This window comes from Struthio camelus, chromosome 2, assembly GCF_040807025.1.
Source record: "Struthio camelus isolate bStrCam1 chromosome 2, bStrCam1.hap1, whole genome shotgun sequence".
Lineage (NCBI taxonomy): Eukaryota > Metazoa > Chordata > Aves > Struthioniformes > Struthionidae > Struthio > Struthio camelus.
In genome coordinates this window covers 58,363,799-58,386,908 of record NC_090943.1, presented here as the reverse complement: position 1 = coordinate 58,386,908, position 23,110 = coordinate 58,363,799, and the positions used below count along the sequence as shown (strand labels likewise).

Sequence of the window (23,110 nt, the reverse complement as noted above, 5' to 3'; positions counted from 1 at the left end):
AGGAGAGAGTTTGCCATATAGCTCTACGACCTGTTATATACACTTTCTTTCCCATATCCTGGTACATCAAAGAATTTGAAACAATGGATGGAAAAAGTTGTCTGTGGTATTTCTAGAGTATCAACACATCTACTCACTTATCTTGGTGAAATGGAAAGGAATTAAACTTAAAAAGAACAGATGTAGTGTGGGAGGAAACCTTACCACAGCGATCTGCCATTCATAGTGATTTATTGAAGCCAAAGGCATTTTTTTGGCACGAACATTATTCTTCTTAATTTACAGAAGCAGACGAAGAGATGGCTGGGTCAGTAAAGTCCACAGCATGTGAATTTTTGTCTCCTCCTTAAACAAAAAAATACCTGTGTGGGAGCTGTTTTCCTGCCTGCTGTTAGGCTGCAGGCCACAATTCTTTGGAAGTAGAAAACTAACCGCCTGGAGAAGTTCTAGCATGAGCTATTAGATGATCAGCTTTGAGAGAAGAGATAAGGGAAACATGCTGTCCTAACTCCTCTAAGTTGTCCTGCATTTTGGCCTCACCAGCTGGACCAGAACAGGAGAGCTGCCAGGGACGGGGAGCAGAAGGCATCCTTTGAAGCCCAAGAGGAGCAACGCTTGGTAGTTCAGCAAACATGGGAAAGTTAAGCTAGGGAAGTCTCACGGCAGTTTCTAAAGTCCAAAAGCTCCCTGCAGGATGATGCTGGTAAGGAAGCTATCAAGGAAAAAATAAAAGAAACGAACCACCATCCTAAGCCCAGGGCCTGCCTTGAAACCACTCGTGCAAAACCTTTTTGCAGTTGGTGAAGATGAAGAGAAAGAAGGTAAAGGCAACCTTGCTGGGCATAGAATAAATTATTTCCCCCTTGCTCCCTGCTCAGGGAAAATCCCTTCCCCATATATCAGGCTTCTCTCCAGCTCCCCACACACAGCCCATCCCCTCCCAGCCCTCTCCCGAAATTCAGGAAGGATGAGAAACAGCGTTGTCTCTTGGGGAACTGATGCCCAGAGCAACCTCTAAGGCAGGGCAGGGCATGTTTGCATTCAAGCAGACAACAGTAAGCCTATACCACCACCACGTGGGCAAAAATAAAATCCATAGAAAACATTTAAAAGCCAGTAGAAATAGCATATTCTGACACAGAGGGAAAAGCACGTCGCATATTTTACAGATTTGTAGAACAGTTCTAAAAAGTGTGTGGCAGTGAGGGGGAAAAAGGCCCCTTTCTGTAGTAGAGCCACATATGATGTGCTCAGCTCTTACTCCTTCTAGCAACTCGCTCTGTATCCGAGCACGCAGGGGAGCGGTATGGCAGGGAGAGACATCTGCAGAAGTCTGGTTCAAACCACAGAAAAAATTAATACCCCTCAGTTATCTTCAGGGTAGGACATAGCTTTCTGCTACTAAAGGTGCAGATCTCTGCTGCGTAATGACTAGAAGCTCCCGGTTTGATTGCTGTAAAGCTCCCTCTTCCATTCACCGTTTTCTGGCCAGTTATGTTTCTTTTACACCGTGTATTTTAAAAACGGAGGGAAGAAAACCCAAAAACAAAAAAAAACACAACACTTTACAAAGCCTTTTTGAAAGGAGTCCTATCAGAGAAACATTCATCATGTTACGAAAATTTGCCATCCCAATAGTACATCCACATGCACACAGAGGAACTGTTCAAGTGCAACTGAAGCCATTCTATGAAAAACAATTAGAGGACTGCCTATTAGCAAGTGCTGTTATACCTGAAGAAAAGAAAACATTGCAGTAGACTCAAACTCCCAAGTTCTCCCCGAGTTAAATCACACTAACTGCAAGTTTCCAACATGGGCAATAAAAAAAAAAAAATCCTGAAATAAGCAGCCAAAATGAACAAGTGGCTTTAAAAATAAAAAGGCTTCATGGAAGTGAATGCAGTTGACTGAAAAGAAACTATTCTCATTTATCAAATGAAAGCATCTATTTATTTGTTGTGGCTGACAAGAGGTCTGAACTCTTACTTACACACTCTTCCACATGATGTGGGAGTTTGCTGAATAAAATACCCTTCTTCTGGATAGTTTGTCAGAAACGGATCGTAGACATTCCCTAGAAATAGAGGCACCCTAATCCTGCTTGATCTAATTCAACAGAAGTTTCTGCAAAATTGCATTATTCATGGATGTTTCAAAGCTAACATGCCACAATTCATAGCCTAACACTAAAAGACTTGTTTCCTCTTTGGCCGCTGATCTCACAGCCAGCCTGACGCATTCATTCTTCTGCGTTGATACAGGGCTGCTGTACTGTAGTCTCTTTGATTTAATGTTATTTTTATTTGCAGCTGATATTGATTCATGCGTGGATCGAACTGGAATTATTGCCCTGCCTGGCAGGCCCTACCCTTTTGTATAGCTTGGTAGCCGTATGGTACCAATGGCTCAATGAATGGGACACAGCACAGCTCTCGAACCGTTACAAGCTCATATCCCAGCACAGCCTAAGTTACATTACTAGGTGCGATAGCAGTTTGAGGAGAACAGCAGAGCAAGCAACTAGGAACTGTTTTCCACAGCTGTCTGGCCGGCTATGTATGCGTCAACATCCTAGGTAACACAGCCCAAGTCATTTATCTGAAAAACAAACAAAAAAACAACAATCTAGGCTCTCATTGTAGCTGTTGCCAAAGTATTCTTCCAAAATGAGAAGATTCTTTGGGCTAGAGCTGCACCGCTTGCCACCTGAATGCTAAAGAACAGCTATGTAACTAGTGCTGGCTTGGATAACTTCCTGTTGCCCCTTCATCACTTATCTTCTAACTTTATCAATAACGAATCCGCAAAGTGATGACAGCAGCAGTCTTTCTGACCAAGGGTTTGATAGTAGAGAGGATATGGCCAATGGCATGTTTTTGGATGGGAGTACAACACTGGTTGGAAGAGGTAATCTCTTCCATTACATTAGCTGATACAGTCAGGAAAAAAAGCAGGCAAACCTCTGGCATCTAAAGAGCAGTTGCTGGCAGTCAGGTTTGATTTAAGTTGCTTCAGCTGCCGTATATGCATATAGCCAGATACTGAAAAGACTTGGCTCTTTGTTTTTGAATTCCTATACTTCCACCATTCCCACCATCCTCTTTAAAGAGACAGTGTTGGAGAACTGCACCTCTGCTTGCACAGCTCCACTAAAATATATTAGACATATCCCACTGTCCTAGAAAGCTCAAGCAGTACGTGCCTGAAACAGCAGCAGCCTCTCACCAGCTGAGGGGTCTGTTCCTCTTACCTACACCCTCGCAGGCAGCCTCCATCCGCGGCACCGTCACCGCTAGCTTGTACGCTCTGCCTTGCTTCCAACATTACGCAGAAGTCCCCTCAAGCGCTCTAATAACAAGTGTTCCTACTGCCAGTTATCTGTGGTTTTTCTTTGGAAAAGTAGTGGAGCAGTAAATAATTATTGAATAACTTGCAAAATTTTAACATATGGAAAGCTATATTCATTTGGATATTGAAAAAAATAATAATTTCGTTCAACCCACAATCCTTTTGAAATGCCATTTGATATCCAGAGAGGGAAAACAATGATAAACTTTAAGTTTTCATGGTATTTTATTTACAGGCTGCACAATACATTTTATATACAAATGGCTTAAAATAACAAAGAGTAAGCAAGCTGAAGCATAACAGTTTGATTATTTTAAATTAGGTTGTCTTGAAATAACTCCTGCGGTAAAGCATTCTTCACCCTGATAAGCAATAGTTAGTTTGATTTTAAGGTCAAGGTCATTTAATTTTTAAATACAGAATCAAATCAGTTTTCTGGTAATTCTTAATGACATACTTCTGTGTTTGAAGAACATTCCAAAACTATCAAAGAGTGAAATAGCCAGTATTTCCCCATATACAAAATGGTGAAATAGAGAACAGAATGGAGAAATGTATGCAACACACAAGTGTTTTATTAACTAAAAGAAGAATGCAAGAAGTACATCTGAGATTTTCTCTACTGGAAACAGAATTCATGGCCTGAGATCTAATTTGCCTGCAGAAAAGAGGAATCCTATGTTACTTCAATACTTTACTTCAGTTTTTACTGCACAATTATCAATTCAACCGATCCAACTGCAGCTTCATCAAAAGTGAAACTGGCTCCGGCCACAAGTACCAAGCAAAAGGAGAACACTCAAAACCTCAAGAACTTACATTACAGCACTTATCACCTCTGCTTATATAAAGCATCTTACACTACTGTGGCAAGAAGAAAATTTAATATAGACCATGTGTTATGGAAACATAAGAAAATATAAAAGTTTGCCATTTTAAAATTATCTTTGAAGAAATTATATTAACATTTAGAGATATAGGTATTTTTACACCCACTCCCCACTGTTCCTTCTGTTCAAGATAACAATTAGCGATCCAGGCTAAAAGCTCTTTCCTTTTCCTTTGGCTGAATTGTAAGTATTATAATAGTCTAAGTGTTTTCAGTCATGGTCATATCAGTCCAACTGTGCTCACTTTCTTCCTCTTGGTATGGCTAAAGACCATGTCATATAAATAATGAAATACTCACTACTTGATAGTCCATGATTACAATATTTTGCTATGTTTCATTAGAAATACAAACACACAACACTTACTTTTTGATGTAGTGTCCAGGTCTCTGTAGCACACTTTGGAACTGCAGCACAGACAGTGTAAAACCAAAGGAATAGGGGGCAAAGTAACAAAAGCCACTGCTCCACAGAAACATAATGCGCTTCGTAGGATGTCTGCTACTGGAGCAGAAATGCAACAGCCACACGATGTAAAACGCCAGACTAGCACAGATCCACTCTGCTGAGTGAAATTTGTTCAAAAGGGCAAAACTCTGAACTGACATAAGCACCTTATAATGCGATTTAATTCAAAAGACATTTTGGTAAGTAGCACGCAGGTCCGGTACTAACAAACGCGGACCTACAGTCTAAGCCATTGCCAATACACTGAGCCAGTTGCAGGTCTGAATGGTCCCCGGGGAGCAGGTCTGAGCAGCTCCCGGGGCCCAGGAGCAAGCGTGCCCACAGGGAGCAGCCCCTGCGGGGCGCCCAGCAGAGAAAGGCAGAGCTGCCACCTGATGCAGCCCCCTATGGCCTCTGCCTGCCCGAGAAGAAAGGCTGTCAGTGACAGAGCTGAAGAGATCCCCTTGGTCGCAGAGAAAGTCATCTCTTCAAAGTTTTCGCATATGGAAAATATAACTCAACCTTCCCTCCAAATTATACCAACAGTGTTGTCACAGGCAAGTAGTTTTCACAGCCAAAGGCTAGTAGCAATCCTTAAACTAAATTTGGAAGAAAGTCTTTGTGCAATAAGCATCAGCAACAGCGTGTGAAAGCTTGTTTCTGACCCACCAGAAAGTCAACTGTCTACTCCATCTAATCCTTGCAATTCTTCAGAGTCGAGATTACTGCTGCTGGCATTCTTTTCGTATCTGAAGACTAAAATCTATTTCAATGAAATGATGCAACATCGGAGTTGTGTCAGTCAATAATAAAACTGCACTGTCTTTCTTTTTTTTTTGTTTTTTTTTTAAAAACGTATTCAGAGGAGGAGACTGGCTTCTCTACATGAGATGAGGTGACCTAAATGACTTCAAAATTTACCCCCAAAAAGGAAGCACTAGAAGATATCATATCTTCCTTACATTTTTGTATTGAAAGTCAAATTACTTAGTTCTCATTCTTTGGGATCTACCTTCTGTTTGGACTTACCTGCTTTTTTAATGAAGTATCCCCTGCATTCACATTGGAAGTGCAGTAGAATAACACCAAACTGCACATCTTTAGTGTCAATAACTGTCTAAGGGCTTTGAAAGTCTTCTGCTAGATTCTGAAAAGCAAATTTTGCGTATCTGAACATTGTGGGATTTTTTTTCTCCCTAAGGTCGGGAAACAAAAAGCCATAGCTGACACTGTCCATTCCTAAATGGCACTAATGATATTGCTTCTGTAATTTTACCAACAGAAAAATTGTAAGGTGTTCTTACTCAAGAAAAACTCTCCAGTACACTGTCATTCACATAAAGTTTTTGTTTTCTTAAGTACAGGCTATTCAGGTCACAAGTTTTTGTTCTTAGTTGATTTTATTTTCAGGTAACAGGATTCTCTACTGTGCCTTGTGAGGGCAACTGCCGGATTTACAGGGACATCTTAAGCAACACGACTCTTCATTCCTCACTTGCCAGATGCTCGAACGCTACCTAGTTAGCAAAGCAAGTTTTTCATACTCTGCAACGTGGTAGTTAACAAATAAGTAGAACCAGGATTTTAAATTAAAACAAAAGGAAACCCCAACAACTTTGGCTTCCATTCTGAAAATCCAAAAAGTCACTGACAAGACTACATTTGTAACAGTGTAAGTAGAAATTTTACTTTTTAAAAAGTAATAGTTAAACACTCAGTTACATAAGGTACCGATTTGTCAACTGGATAATCAGTTGGAAAATTGTTTCCAATATGGGCTTTAAAACATTCTTTTACGTACATGCAAAACATAACCATACCTCCTCTCTGCAGGAGAGAGACCACTTCTTGTCAAAGGAAAAAGCATGCTAGAAGTTATAATTAATATGAGGAGTGGTTCCTGGTAGGAGTTTTAACTACAGTCATTTTATCTGTTGTTCAAAGAGACTCAGCTCCAATAATAAAGGGTTCTGTGGAATAGCAGATAGAAAAATGATTAGTTGGCACACTCGCAGCTTACAGAGAATTGTAACTGCTGTAAAATGTTCTGCTGCTGCTTTAAATACTGGTCATTTTTCCTTTGGTTACTTTCCGTAATGCAATATTTGTGGTAAAAAGACGACAGTGTCAGCTTTTCACACAAAGTAAAGTAATTACTGGTGTTGACATTTAACAGAAAAACTATTTCATCACTTGGTAAGGACATATAAAGTATAGCTTATTTGGCAGAGGAACTAAAACAATTAATACAACTCCAAGAGGGAGCTGAGGAAAAAACTAGTCTCTTCATTCTTCTCCTCACTTTCATAGTTTCTTAGGAAGTTCGACTTGGAAATTGTCACTTCATCTAGACAAGATTAGGTCTGTAAATAACCGGCCCACCTGAAGTAAACAGCACAAGGTTATGACCTACTTGAGTTGCCTATCATTATTTCAATTTTCTTGTTAACTACCTAGGTTTAGGTATTGATTTTCACATCAGCCTATGAAGTACTTCCAAATTTTTGCAGACCTTAAGCTTACATGTTAAGGCACTTACCATTCAAGTAAAACAGTTTTTATATAAACAAGCCTGGGAGATGGAGAGAACATTTTACCAGAACATCCATTCTTTTTTTTTTCTTTTTGAAAGAAAAGGAAAATAACATTGACCAAATATTTATAAAATTTTGCATCAAGAGAAAGGTTGTGTTTTATTATCTGAAATGAGCACAAAGTACACCTTCCACAATAACACTGAAAGCAGTGCAAAGACTGACAGTGACCTTTGACTAAAGGTAGTTCTGTAAAAAGAAAAATACCAAATAAATCAGTGCCCTGCTTTGATTGTTGTAAAATTTTTTTTTTTTTACATAAAAGTTGGTCCAAACTTACAAAAAAAGCACAAATGTGCATAGTTCAGAAGATCTGAAAGAGTGCCATAAAAAGCTGATGTCCCTAAATTTAGCATCCACTTAAAACTGCCAAAATACAAAATAAAATTCAGAACTAGAGTTTGTGAACATGTACAATCAATTTATCTAGTTTTCAGACAGCATGAGTTTTAAGCATTTTTAAATTTTCCTACTGTATGCAAGACCCTTTTTCCACATAAAAATAAAGCTGTTGAATTAACATTATTCAAGTCTGTTGAAGTGCTGCTTTAAACTGCAGCTAGAAAACAAAAGTTTTTCCAGATAAAAATGATGTGCCTGAGGAAAAACAGATACTCAATATGGTAATCCTCTGCCTCGCCCTCTCACTGCGGATGTGCTAATGTGTCCCCGGTATCCTTGGGAATAGCCAGGTCCTTGGGCAGGAGAAGTCCAAGTTTGTCCATGCATGTGGCCGATACCACTAGGATTTTCCTGTAAATTACTTCCATAGCTATAGCTGTGCATCTTTGTGGGCAAAGAATGAGTACTCTCTGGCCCGGTGGAAGTGTCACCACTGTTCCCCAGAACTGGGATCGGGCCGTGGCTGTATTCAAACCTATGGTCTTTGTCTCCACTAAACAGCATGGGACCAGTGTTGAGGTAAATGTCTCCGTAACCAGTTACTGAGCTGGGAAAGGATTCTGAAAAGGCAGACGGAGGAGGCGCACCACCAGAGTGAGATGAAGCAGTACTGTAGTTATCCAAAGACTGAATATCTGAATTTCCGAGGAAGCTCCTCCTTTCCAATGCTCCTGACGATCCACTTCCTATTCCATCACTACTACCATAGTGGGCAGACGAGAAGGAAGATGATCCAAAGTTATCCTTGTAGTCTGGGCCTGTCACATAGGTGTCTCTAGCCTGATAATCCACACTTGTTTGTACTGGCTCCTCTGTTGTTGCCTGAGCTTGATGCTGAGCAAGCAGCTGGAGAAGAGCTGCTTTCACTCCTGCGTGAGGATCTGTTCCTGAAGAGTTAGTTATAGGCAAATGCTGGTTCTCTGTCCGATAATCAAGGTCTTCGTCAGTGAGAGGGGGAGGCTCCGGTGGCTCTGGGGGACGCTGGTCTGGAGGCAAGATGCGAGGCCGTTCTTGTTCGGGCGTTCGGTTTAGAAGCCTCATCTCAGACTGCCTAACCAAATCCTCTTGACCTACACAGAAAAAAAGAAAGGCTCTGGAATAAAAATCTGCAATGACAACTCCAGAGAGGAAAGAACTCTTTCCTCAACTTTACAGAGGTCTGTTATTCAATTTTAATTAGCTAATTATTTAAGCTTAGTGGTAGTTGGGCAGATTATTTTGGAGAAGGCAACAGCTTGTTTTTCTCAGGAGAGTGATGCAGGTTTCTACTTCTAATAAAATGACCCAAGCAAGCAAAGCTGGAGAAAATGGTACAGCTCCTTTAAAAAAATTACTGGAACAACAGATACACTAGAAAGTTCAAAGAGAAAACAGAAAAGGTGTGGAGAACAGCACCCATTTGGAAAGGTCTTGAGAAAGGGAGAGAGGGCCTCCCTACTAAGGAACACCAACAATTAAGGTTAAAAACAAACAAAACAAAAAAAAAAAAAACACAAAAAACCCATACTACACCCAAACACCACCACCCTCAAAAAAAAAATCTAAATCCACTTCAAAATATTTCTTTTAACAGCTACAAATAACACAGAGCAATACATAAGCTACAACATAACACGGTTGAAATAGCAACCCCCCCCCCCCCCAAAAAATCCAAACTTTGAGAAGACCAAGGAAGCCATTACTGTATCCAAATGGAAACCTCCAACCATATGCTTTAGTGAGAGTTACAAGTAAACACTTACAGGATTTGACAGTAATGAATTGCTATAGTCAGCATAAAAGACAAAAATAAAATACACCTCCCTCCCCTCAATGGGCTTTATCCAAAAGCAGAGTCAAAATTGCTAAATTCAAGCTATGAACTTACTAGAGAAACCAGGCTCTTCTATCAATACCACCACTAACACAACAAAAACAACAATTCTGAACAAAAAACCTTTTCCATCAGAACAGCTACAAATATTTGTGTCCCTCTTACAGCAGGGATTATCTTGTAGTTTGCCCGCGCTGCACCTCTTACAGCAATAAGAAACAAATGCCAAGCAGGCATTCGCATCCTACCAAAAATAAAATGCATAGTAGCTTGGACCCGAACAGAGTGATGGTTAAGTTTGAAAGTGATGCAGACATAAAAGGCAACAAAGAGAAATAAATTTAACTACTACGCCTCCTATACTTGCACAGGCTCATAACGTTAGCACGTTAACTCTTTATCCTCAAACTGTTAAATCTCCACCGCTTGAGGTATTTACTGGTTAGCAATAAAAGCTTTCAGTACCTGCAGATGTATATAATGACTTGATCAGATGCGGGTAAACGGGGGCCGGAGACTCCACGTCGTCCCGGCTGACCGACACAGGAGTGGTGGGCTCTGGAGGCTGCCTGAGGTGCAACGACATTTCGTTTCCTGATCCGTTCTCCTTCTCCTCCAACGCAAAATCTTTTTGTTTTGTTTGCTGAGCCTTTATTAACTGAGACAACAGAACAGCAAACGCACTCTGTACGGCTGCCTGGGCAGCATCAGTCTCAACTTTAGGCTGACTCAGTTGAGCGGGTGGTACAGGAGGCTGCGTGACGGTTGGCTGTTTTAGAGGCTCCTGTTCCGGTGGGGGTGGAGGCGGCGGCGGCTGCTGCTGCTGTTCTGACTGTTTTTCACCTGCTGACAAAATTCCAGCAGGAAGATTTATTTTATTTAGTTGCTGCTGAGTCTCTGGGTTTACCTTAATATTCAACACTTGGGCAAACTGTGCCAAACTAACACTTGTTTTAGACTGTAGCAGGTTTAGCAGGATTGCCACTTCATTCTGGTTTAACTGCTGTCCAGTGCTTGTTTTTGCTAAAGACAAAAAAGGTTTTTTTAAGTATTATGTAGAACGGTCATATTTCAGAAGCTCAAAATTAAGACTAATCTAGCATGGCTGATACAACTGGCAAAGCATGGTTTGCACAATGTTGAAATGGAATGCTTTTACAGATTAATTGCCTTTGGGGGAGTATCTGTAGGAAACGGAAAAGTAAGATCCAATACAAAGAAAATGACTTACAGGGGGTGTGCACACACACTCGGACACATGAGAAACATCAAGCCAGAGCTCAACGTAACACAATACACCTAAGCTAGGGCTTAAGGCCACCTGCTTTCGGCAGCTCTAAGATTGGAATTCCCCACAAAATTTCCCGTCTTTGACATATCACACCCCTCTGTTAACAAGTGGCCATCTGCAAAACACACTTCCAGTTATATTCTGGCTCATTCTAATTCAGCATCTGGTTTCTAAGGCTTGCTCAACCGACCAGGCTCTAGGTGACCCACAAGTTAGTGGCACAAACGCAAAAGAACTGAAAGAGGTAACAAGTGCAGAGTTCAAAGGACAAGGAGTCAACTATCGAGTAGCGGGAAAATACAGGTTTGTGATCATTCACAATTTCTTCAAAGTAATGGAGTTTATTTGCCCCAAATAGGAGATGATGATGAGGTAGGGGAAATATGAGCAGGGAACTCAGAATATCAAAGTGCTGTCTTAATTTCAAACGCCCATTGCGTTAGTTTATTTTAAAAAAAGAGAAGCAGCATAGATTTTGACATGCTCCACGAGTAAATGACTTGGAGAAGAAAGGAAAGTTAGAAAGCAAGTGTGTGTGACTCTGCTGGCAGAGCTCTGAATTTCTCAAAGCCAGATCCATATGAGCACATTCTGTCTTCTTCTACCCTGCCTTTGTGCTAGCTTATCGATATATTCATTCGTGGCAGAGTCAAAGCCAAGCCTGAAAAAATGGTCACATAGAGACAAAATATTTGCTCTGTTACTGTGGGTAAATCGAAAATGCAACAAAATAATCTTATGGCATTCGCATTTCAATTACACTTCTGCCAAATAAGGAAAAATAGTAAAATAAACTAATATAACTAAAACAGAAATAAGGAATATTAACAGGGAAAAAGTTAAATCTATCACACAGCTTCTCAAATCTCATTATCAGGCAGATACGAATAGCATACTGCTCCAAACGGTGGCTTTTATCAAGAACCAGTGAATGCAGAAACAGGCAGAAGATTTAATCTCTCATTTGCCCATGCATACATACACAAAACTATCTGCCTCGCAGGACTAAAAAGAGCGCAGTTGCAAAAACTGTTGCAAAGTCCACAAAATACTGACTTTCTTGTTGAAGTGTACTGGGATGCAATCACTCCGAACCTACCGAGAGGGGTTCCAAGGACTGCAATGAATAAAAACAAACCAAAAAAAAACCTCCACCACCCTTATATAACATCCTTGTATTCAGCAATACAGAAAAAATATACTTTCTAATGCTTTGTATTGCTGGCTTTCAATCAGAAGTTAGGTTTACAGTTGACTATGTGACATCTAAGGATGGCATGCCCAAGTACCAGGGAGATAAAGAATTCTCTCTCAGACTCTCTCAGTGAAAATTCAGCAGGAGAGAGGGGTGCGGGAAGGGAAATTAATCTACCTACTGCATACTCTTTGGTTGGTTTAATGCCCATTCCAGAAGCAAACTGTATTCCAGGACATCTGGCAGTTTCTACCGCAATGAAATTATTGAGCTCTATATAGCTCCTGTTAAATTATAAACTACAATAACCAGAGGTCTCATTCAAGGATCAGAACATTAGCTGTTGATCTAAGGCATTTTTAACCCCCCTCCTTTTTTTTTTTTGTGGCTCTGAAATAAATGCAATTATTTTGATTAAAGCATAGAGTTGTGCACTGCCTTCTTTAGTGTGCATCATGGAGGATGTTAAATAAGATATATTCACGATTTCAAGAAGTGTTTTGCTTAACACAGAAAACACCTCTATGCTGACTTGTCTGAATCCCACGGGCAAATTAAAGTTCCTTATTTTCTACCTGGGTCATTCTTCTATGTACATATGTGCAATATAGGTCTGGATGATTCATTCTCTATTTGGTCAGTTTGTAATGCACGGTTAGTGTTAATGAAGTTAGTAGTCTGTTAACGGGCCACCTGCTATAAAAGCACCAAGAAAATAACTTCTACCCTTCAGAGTCCCTAAACTTCTACAGTTTTCATTTGTGGGGGAAAAAAATTCTAAGGGCTACCAAAAGCAATGTCTGAAAACGCCACCAAAACTTGAACGTAAACATAGGAGTGTGAGAAGCCCACAGCTGGGCTATAGTGAGAAACAGGACGGACTGGAGCAAGAGGTAAACAAACGTCAGTGGTCAGAAGAACATACTTTTACGTTCTTTGCACAGCATATTTGGAGCTCTGGTCTATTGTTGAATTAAGAGTTGACTCAAGGTAGTTAGTATCAAAGAATTTGCATGCCCAGACAACTCATTTATTGGCTTTAGCTGAGCTCCCGTATCAGTGTCATTGGATTTAATGTCACTCTGCACAATCAAAAATGGTCTAAATTAAACTCCTCAGGCATCCATTTGTTGTTACTCTATGCTTTTCGTACTAGTGAGGGACAGTATACGTACGCTTCAGACTGCAAGTTAAAAAATATGTCTCTTGAGAACACTCAGCAGTTTGGTGATGTCTGCGTAAGGAAATGGCTACTTTACTCCTCATGTTTTATTTGTAAAATTGGTCTCCAAGCAAGACACTTGGTTCAGTTTATGCTTTAACAGCTGTGCAAACTATAGAGGTAGCTACTTCTTGTTATAGCAGTGTTTTTTAAGTCACAAGTTCAGCCCCAACAACTTGGAAAGCTGAAGACTGGCACAGCATGCCGAAGGCATCTATTTCATTTGGAGCGCTGGCTGTCCTAAAATTTGCTTTCTGGTGAATTTATCATTACCAGTAAAATTCCTTCAATCTATGGAGACTGTGATGACCTTACTTAGAGTAGCAGCTGACCAGTACAATTACAGAAAAAACAGAAATGGGAAGGAATAAAATCCCCCGAAAATACAGAGCAAGGTAGCCGAGAGCTTTGACACTGTCTAGATTGAAAAAAATAAGCAAAACTTAAAAGGAATGCCCAGTCTCCAAAAACAAAGGCAAATCTTCTGAAACAAAGTTTTTTGTTTTTTTTTTTTAACTTACAATGTTGTTTCTCCCTCAAGAATCCAGAAGACTTCAGCACTCTGAAAATAACATCTAAAATGTCTAGATGTGCAATCCAAGTAGTAGGTAATTTTAAAAACCAAAAATATTACTGACCAAGTGCTACACTAGAGTTGCCCTGAGTTTTGAGTTGGGAAGAAGTTTGCATGCCTTGTGGGGTGTTGGTTCTGCTCTCATCCATGCCTAGAGACAGATCCTTCCTAGGGACTTTAGCTGCTGTTGTGTCATCAGTCATGCCCATCTGCTTCTGTCTTCTGCGTTTCTTACTCCACAGCTCATGGCAATCCTGCCACAAAGGAAGGCTGCAAAGAACAATTAGAGATCATCAGTTCGACCCGGGAAATTGATTTATGGTTCTTAACCATAGTAAAATAAATGCTAAAATTACACATAATGTAAGGCTTGTAAAGGCGAGCCTCCTGGAACTTGTAAATACATCAAAAAATATCCAAGGCCACAACAATCTTAGAAATGCTTTTCTAGGTGCAATCTTTGTCAGCTGCTTATTTCACAAGCACAAGGTCCCTCTATCAGATAAAGGGAACATACATCTGAAAGAGATAATCAATGTTGCCTTCTTGAAATTTGCATTCTTATTTACAAAAAAGGAAATTATCTGTATAACTTAAGGCTTCAAAACAACTTGTAATCCAACAAACGCTGCACGTTTTCTATAAAACAGAACAGTCAAAGTTACTATTTAAGCAAATGAAGAACAAGCTGCTGCATTAAGAACTCATGTATGATAATATGAGGCCCAGAAACCAGTGATGAACTGGGCCTCATCTTCTGGCATTCACTGAAGCCCAAAGCCCAAATATATTACGTGACCTCATGTTGCTGAGATCTGAGACAGCTCATTTTTTCAATACTGTGAGGGCAAGTCATTAAAATAGATGGTCAGAGGATCTTAAAAGATCCAATGCTCCCCGACTTCCAAGTCTCTGCTGATGAGTTCCAGCAGTTAAGTTCAACACTGACCCAGAAACAACTCAAACTGCTGTGCAGCTTTTTAATATGTAACAAGGCTAAAAACATAGCTCATGGTAGAGCATTAATACACAGGGTTAAAATTCTGTCACAGAAGAATTAAGAGCCTGCGTTATTAAATCCCTAATTACAATGATAGTATCAGAAACTAATGCTTTGCAGGAAAATTCTTGATTACGTGGAACAGATAAAAGAAGGGAATCTACTCAAAACATGAATCACATTGTGAAACCACTAGGTTGTTTAGTGCAGCTGCTGGACCACATTCAGGCTACCCTAAAACGTCGTCTTCTGATCATTCCCATCAGAACTACTAGAAATTGAAAACAGTTTTATTTAAGAGAACAGTGTTCTTACAGTTGAGCCTGAAGGGAGCAATTTGGTTAACTTCATCTAATTTGCAGAGAAACAGAGAGCAACAAAGATATCAAAACGAAGGATTCGGGGGAGATGGTGGGGGCAATCAGTTCCTTTGTCTTCTTGTAGAAGCACCACTTCTGCTGATATTTGTCCATAGTAACAGACATGGCTATCTACGTTTATAATCTTACAGCACAGATAACCAAGAAAGTAATTCCTTCTACTACCATCCCTGAATAAGAGCAAGAAGAAGGGGGAGAACAACCCCATTCTGATCCGAGGAATACTGAGCCCTAAATGCCATAGGGCTCACAGAAATACTGGAAAAGGCAGTAGAACAGTGCCCTCTGTTTTCCCATTACATACTAAGAACTGCCTGAGCAGACATTCATCCTCATCCAGGAACATGGAAGTAAGAGGATGCTCAAGAGCTACTGGAAAAGAAATTACATCGGCCGCTTCCTGTGCTCTCTCCCTCCACACACTAGGTCAAAGATGTGCCACATATCTGGTATCTGGTCAATAGCAACTGGAAGCAAGTGGGAAACTCATTGCTGAACGTATCCTACAGTCCTTGTGATCATCACTGTTGCTTTCTTTAAAGGAACAGCTATTTTTTTCCCTTGAAAGCAGGATGATATTCTTCCAAGAGAATAATCAGCTTTCAAAATAGACACACTTTAAAGCCCCTGAAAAAATGAATTTCTTCCCCTTCACTTACTTTATATTGCATATAAGCAGTATGCTGTACAGACAATTCCAAGATTTTAATAAACAGCCTACTATTTAGGCTGCCGATTAGCGACATTCAGCCAGTGATGCATACAGTGCTATTCAGGCAACGAAAAAACCCTCTTAGTCTCATGTATCAGGACCATTAGGACAACTTTTTGTAACAAACAAGTCTCAAAAGCTTTTAAGAAAATTCTCAGATAAAACTCAAAAAATTTTCCGTTAACTCATTAAGAAGTCATCAGTTGTTTCATTCACCTTTACAGGCTGTCTTGCAGGTCCAATTTATGCAAAGAATATTAAGTGTTCTACATCTTGCTAGTTATACTGAGAAGAAAATTAAACCTACGGATTCTGTAATGCTTATTCATTTGATTCTTAGGACCTGTTCCAACACGATTTGCACAGATTAAACTCTCTAGCCACTGCAAAAACCTTATTGCACATTGCAATACATTTCACTAAAAAATAAACAAACAGAACACCATAACTTTTTCAATATTGCAGACAATCATATACAAGGACTTTTTTTTTTTTTTTAAATGGTACCAGCCAGGTCACTAATTCTGGGAAAAAGAAATCAAACAGGTCTCAGATAGACCCTCAAAACCATGCTATCGTGATGCAAGAGCCACTGAGTTGCGCAGTCCTTTTAGTGGAGAATCATTATCCAATTAAATGCATTAACATTTTTGTTCTGCCACAAGCTACTTTAACTGAAACACAATGAGTTTAATGAAATCAATGTGGGTTCCAATTTTGTAGAGGTAAGTACCAAAATTACCAAAACAAATTACTTACTCCGGGGGAGGCATTTTAGATGGTTCCACATCTCGCAAAAACTCGCACTGAAGAGCTTGTTCGGCCGTGCAGCGCTTGCTGGGATCCAAAGCAAGCATATAATCGAACAGATCTAGTGCAGCTGGTGGGATACTACAAAAAGAACAGAATTGGGAAAACTGTCACGTCTGTACTTTGGATCACATACTTCTATACAAGGCTTTAATACGTACCCCACCCACCTTCAAACTGGTCATTGGAGGGGGGGGGGGAAATCACTCCTCAGATAACGTGTGTCTTAACAGAACTCACACAGGTTGGTAGTAGGTGGGAATATGATAAAGCTGAGATAATCTTCACCTTTTATTACTTGGGTAAGCTTTTTGGTGGGTGGGGGGAGGGATGGGTTCTTCCCGAGCAATCCTCATGAAAACACAGTAAATAGTAAATAGTTGTGTTTCTTTAGCTTTGTTTTTATGTTCGGTTTGCTGGCTTAAAACATTGTCCTTAGAAAATAAAAACAAAAAGCCCCAAATAAAAACGCAAAAACCAAACAGACGACCTTTTAAACCAAGACCATATTGTCACTACATACTTTGGAATTTAGCAGAGAGGGAATTACAATTTTGCTTGGTCCATCAGTAACACTTCCATTGCTTTAGAGACATAAGCCCCATTAGTACAGACAGGATGGTACCTTTCTCCTAAACCCCAAAGCAGTTGAAGAAGGGGAAAAAAGTCCTTTTAAATAAACTTACAGCTTTTCACAACTTTCATGTTTGACACTTGCACAAAACTAGTCCATTGGCATCTTTTGAGAATACATGGCTTGGATAACTCTTCTTTGGTGCTGAATGAATTTATAACCAAAAAGACTGTAATGTTTACCAGACCACATATTTAATTGTAGCCAATTGTCCTAATAAAAAGCAATTAAGTAATCCAAGCTGGTTTTTGGATAACGACAAAAAAGCAGGTGTACTAGTCATGGAAAGCAAATGTTTCTTTAGGTGAAAGCTGACAGGTGGCTGACATTTTAGGGCTTTCTTCCCTCTTCTTGAAGCTCCCATTAAATAGGGATTAATTAGAGCTCCATGGGTAACATGAGAAGGATAAGAAATTTAAGACATTTTTCTTTACATTCAAACTAGGTTCAGTCAGCCTCTAGAAAACAGTGAAATTTGCAAGTGTTCCAGGAAAATTTAATGCTATTATAGTTGGCTAAACTAAGTCTTCATCCTTACAAAGCAAACTCTTCTCTCAGTTTTCGACGATACTGCTTCTTTGGTTTCATTGTGTTGAAATAAGCTAATTTTATAACATCAGGCCACACTGCTGGACAGGGACTCCCGCAAATTCGGCTGTACCAAAAAGAGGGGAAAAAAAGGATATGAGATCCAAAACCACAAATAAGCACAGCTGTCATTTTAATTCTAACAGGTACTGTGAATACAAAAATAAACCATAACTTTCACGTTCAGGCTCATTCAGCTAAAATTTCTCTACAGTTCATTAAATAATCATGAACTGTGTAGGAAAGATAGCCATCCTTCACAGACCAAACTTACTTCTAGAAGTCCAGCGTGTCTCTCTCTTTTCTCCCCCTAAAGGAAGGCCTCTGCCATAAAAAAGTCAACTGACTATATTCGTAAAAATGGAAAACGTAACCAATTAGATCTGGACAGTATTCCAGATATTTGACTTGGAGAATTGGATACGCCAGATTTAGAGCTCTGACTCACTTTCATGCCATTAGCTCCCATGTCAATAAAAGATACATGCCAAATGCCTGAAGAGCACTTTTCACTAACAACTTTAAGAATAAAGAGAAGATAGCTGCCACAGAAGATGCTCTGGGCAGGGGGTGGCAGAACCTCAATAAGACTACAGGGTAGAAGTAACATTTGACCATTAGAAAACTTGTGTATTTTTACTTCAGTGACAAGTTTTTATGTCCCAGACCCAATCCATCTCCATAAACGGAGTTGCCTGAACCTCAGTCCTCTCACCCCAAGCCCGGCTGTCTTGCCGAACCCAGGAGAGTTAGCATGGGCTGACCAACAGCACACCTCTGAGAAGAACAGGCGCTGGAGTTCACCATACTATGCAAGGTTTAAAACCTTCAGGAAGTCATAAAGGGACCATCTTGCAAATACAGTACCCTAGCTCACCCCCCTCCATTAATTTAATTTAAACGGTTAGTGCAAGACACTTAATGATCTATTAGTTTTCTCCCTAACACTACACAGACCAATCTGCTTTTCAGGGAAAAAAAAAAACTAGCTTTTTCTATCAGAATTTAATTGAGCTCCTTCTTTGATCTTTAAAGTTAGAAAAGGATAAATGCAAAATTGTTGACTGTACAATGACAGCAGTAGACATGTTGATAAAACAGAATTGATATACTACATTTTAAAAAAATCCAAAAATGATAAAATCAACGAGGAGGATAAATCAGCTACAAACAGCTAGCTGTCAGTCTCCTGTCATCAGGAGAAGGAAACCTCAAAATTTTAGTTTGCTGTACCAGACTTGCAATGCAAAGACAGAAGACCCCAGCCGACTAAACTCCTACGTGCTTCAATGCCATCTAGTGGTCAAAAGCAGAAAAACCCCCAAACAGGAGCCTTATTCTTTGATAATGATCACTAACATGCTTTGCACTTCCTGAAAAACTTTGTTTTTCCAGACCAGCTAATAACATATTACATAGGAGTATACTACTGTTTAATCTGTGTTAAAAACCAGCTCAATATTTAACTTCATTTAAACAATAAAATGAATAAAAAGGATTAGTAATTTTGACCATTTACTCTGATTCAGAGTCTGTAAATACTGGGGACTCTTTTCCCCTTGCTTCCAAGGAAGAGGATCTCTCCTCACTTACAAGGTCAATTATGATATCAGAATCAATAGCAAAATTTTTGTTTGCTGAATAAAGGGAAAAAAGAGGCTCTGGTTCCAGTGAGTAACACAAGTATCATCCTAATTTTATTGGGTTGAGGAAGGAAAGAGAATGTTTACCTCCATAAAGTGCCTGGCAGTTTGTAGGCAAAGAGAAATAGTCCCACCGAACATAAAGCTCAGTGCGCATATGTGCAAGACTTGAAGCAAGAGCTCAAGGCTAGTAGCACGCAAAGAACCTACGCCTCCCAAATACCCACTCGTCTGTATTATTCTCCATGTTCTCATTTCCTGCAAGGAAGCTGTTGTAACATCTTCTTAAAAAAGAGCGTGCGTTTTGACTACTCTGTTTTACAAGTTCATTAAAAGGCAACTCCAGCTACATTATAAAAACCTTGTTGTTCAGCTGTACCTTGCTGTGGTCACAGAATACCTACAAAGAAACTTCTCCATGTCTGATGAAAAGTCACTTACTTTACATACACCTGAAAACCACTATCATCCTCACTCCGGGCAATAGCTAACCTGAGTGCTGCTAAATATTAGCAGTGCATTATCTCCAATTTAAATAGTTATGGGGGGGAGGGGGACTGGCAGTTTATGAGGCATCTACCAGTTGGTAGTGCCTGCAAGTTACCTTATAAGTTCCAGTTGAGCAAGTTCTTGATTAGCTTGAAATATTGGCTTTTTTGTAAAAAGTTCACCCAGGATGCAGCTGTAAAACAGTTGTGCACAATTCCATCATTATGGCTTCAATACAGATGGACAGAAACATCTACGATTTTTTTTTTGGCTTGTTGTTATGCTTGCTACACTTCTGTATCAAATTCTTACCCACAGCTCCAGACATCAATTGCTGGTGTGTATCTTTCTTCTCCAAGCAGAAGTTCAGGAGGCCGATACCATAATGTAATAACTTTGTTGGTATATGGTCGGCTGTTGGGGGAGGAAAAAAAAAAAAGAAAAAGAAAAAGAAAAAGAAGAGGACTATCATTTTACTATGATCTCACTGTTGAAAGATATTTTGAGGGCTTTACATCTGTGGCACTGTTTAAGAACATTGCAATCTTCCATTTCCTTTTCCTAATTCGAGTCCTGCAATTGTATGAAAGCAAACACAACCGCCTGCCCAAGACAGTTCAAAAGACAGTGTGAGATCAACCTCGAAGATATAAGAAATCACAGAGCTATCTTAATACTCCGTGAATCCTGTATCTTGATTATTATTTAAATAGCAATATTGTTTATTTGTTACACTGCTAATCATTTCAACAGAAGGACTTGCTTGGATGAAGCCAGTAATTTCTGGGCAGCTGTTGATTACTACACTAACGAACACAGGATCTCTACAAGCACATTAAAAAAAAAAAAAAAAAGGAGAAAAAGTCACTCTCCTCCATAAGTAGGAACAAGAAAGACAGGGCCTGTCTCTTAAATTACAGTTTTCAACAACTTTGATTTCAAAGACTGAACATGTCCAATATCTTCCTATATTTCAGCATCTTTAAGGCCTCTAACTGGAAGTTCTGGTAGTTGTAAATAACCCTTTCAATCCCGACACTGAAGCAGAGATTCCTCTATCTTAGAGGAAACTTTCACGGACAGGCCAAGATCCACCATCAACCGTTCAGGATGGAAGCCATAAAACAGATGCTAGGTTTTTTTGTTTGTTTGTTTCTTTCTTTCTTTCTTCAAACAGGCTGTCTCAAAAGTGATCCAAAAACTCTTTCCGTTTTAATAATTCACTCTTATCAGTACAAGGTTAAGCGCAAATAGAAAGCAAAGTAACATGAAGCGTGCTATTTGAATCATCCTAGCACAAAAGTGTAACCAGCTCTTACAACGTACCCAGTGCTGTCACTTCCAAAAAAGTACCCAAGTCTTTTTTCAGGAAGAAACTCCGCAATTTGTTTTTGAAAATGTAGAATGCTTCTGAAAACAATCCCATCATTTATCATATTTCTCTCTGAAGCATGCATTTCTCTATGAAATGTTTACATAGTACGGACTTTCTCTACAGGTATACTAATTGTATATATACTACTTTGCAGTGCATTTTGTTTGAACAGATGTTTTCTTACACCATCTGTTATATCCCCTACTCCAAACGTATTAAATCCAATAATATTTAAAGGAATACAACTACAACTGATTGGAACTTACTTCGAATTAAAACTTTATCTCCTCCTCATTATGCTCATACTAAAATCTGTGTCCTTTTGAACAGTATGTAGTTCTAAACAACAGTAAAACAAATGTAAAATATATAAGTTTATAGCAGCAGCTATAATTACACAGTTGTTGGCACACAGGTTAAATTGCGTCTGTTACTGCAGGTCAGAAGCTATTCAAAAGGAAATTGAATGACCAAAAAATTGCCAAAATCTACTAATGAGATTCTAATTATCCTCCTAGGTTCAACAAGCAACTATATTAGCCAGCATAAAATACATTTTAATCTTTGCATCACTGATGCATAATGGGGTAATAATACTGCTATTTTTATATGTAGTAAAATCTGTCATTTACACTATTAAAGACACTCAACTTTAAATCTTTCAACTTTTAATGAACACTTACTTTTACAATTAAAATTGAGATTGATATTAAAAACAGCCATAATAAACCAATGTAAAAAAAATTATGTCAGTTTGGTGCGCATTAAAATAGTGAGGTAGGATGGCACCCATCCAATTTTACTACCAATACCTCCATAGAGAAACTGCATTGCCCACCAGCTGCTTGAGATGATCTTACCCTGCTACTTGAGATGATCTTACCCTGCTACTATACTCAACCGTTTCCATAACTGTACTTAAGCATACGTTCCTGAAATAACAGCACAGAAGATGATGAAACAATGCCATCACCATCAATAACAAGCTCAAAGCTCTGTGAGAAGACAATATACTCAAAGAAAAAAAAAAAAAAAGGTTAGGGATACCGTTTTCCAAATTAGGCCCACAGAAATCAAAATACGTTCAGGTTGCTAATAGTCTCTGTATGCAACCGCCTGATGTACGTATTAGCATAATAAACATACAGCCTGAATTTTGAAAATCCAGTTCTGTATACCACCCCTTGCACAAGGGACAAATACAAGACATTACAATAAACATTTAAGAAGTTCTTAATCATATAAACCGTGCACCTGTTTCTTAACAAATATACTGAAGCCAAGAACAACAGAAGCACAAGTCACAAGAAGTTTCATAATACTTTCTTTTTATTTAAACTCATATCTCTGTTTCCAGCAAATTCAACATGGCTGACTCCCTAAAGAATAAACTCAACCTCTTCAAATTTAAGGTTAAACCTTACACAAAATTAATGCTTTTTAAAAAGAGATTGTACACTGATTGTTGTCAATGTTAATTGCAGAAGCATAAGAATTTCACTTTCCTCTTCCTAAATAAACTTTTCCCAGGTACACCAACAAAAATAATATATTTTAGGTTTACAGGACCAGAAACTAATATTAAACACAAACCCATATCCCGATGCAGCCTACTCAGAACTGCAACCCTTCATCTCCAAGCTATTCACGCCTCCTCTCTAAAATTATTTTTCCAGAACACATGGAAAGGTAATATATTT

General features: G+C 39.2%; 1 protein-coding gene across 6 annotated transcripts in view; it reads right to left on the bottom strand.

Moving 5' to 3' along the window:
- Window positions 1-5,512: 5,512 nt before the first annotated feature.
- The window catches only part of CDK13 (cyclin dependent kinase 13), a 54,092-nt gene continuing 36,494 nt past the window's right edge, over window positions 5,513-23,110 (bottom strand). The window contains exons 8-14 of one of the 6 annotated variants that reach the window (XM_068935963.1): window positions 20,348-20,449; window positions 20,151-20,228; window positions 17,854-17,970; window positions 16,631-16,762; window positions 13,844-14,049; window positions 9,963-10,520; window positions 5,513-8,754 (exon numbers count right to left, since the gene is read on the bottom strand). In XM_068935963.1, the coding sequence (XP_068792064.1) occupies window positions 7,898-8,754; window positions 9,963-10,520; window positions 13,844-14,049; window positions 16,631-16,762; window positions 17,854-17,970; window positions 20,151-20,228; window positions 20,348-20,449 (2,050 nt within the window). In that variant the 3' untranslated portion in view covers window positions 5,513-7,897. The remainder of the gene's footprint in view (window positions 8,755-9,962; window positions 10,521-13,843; window positions 14,050-16,630; window positions 16,763-17,853; window positions 17,971-20,150; window positions 20,229-20,347; window positions 20,450-23,110) is intronic. The other 5 variants (XM_068935966.1, XM_068935967.1, XM_068935968.1 and 2 more) reach the window with 5 other exon arrangements.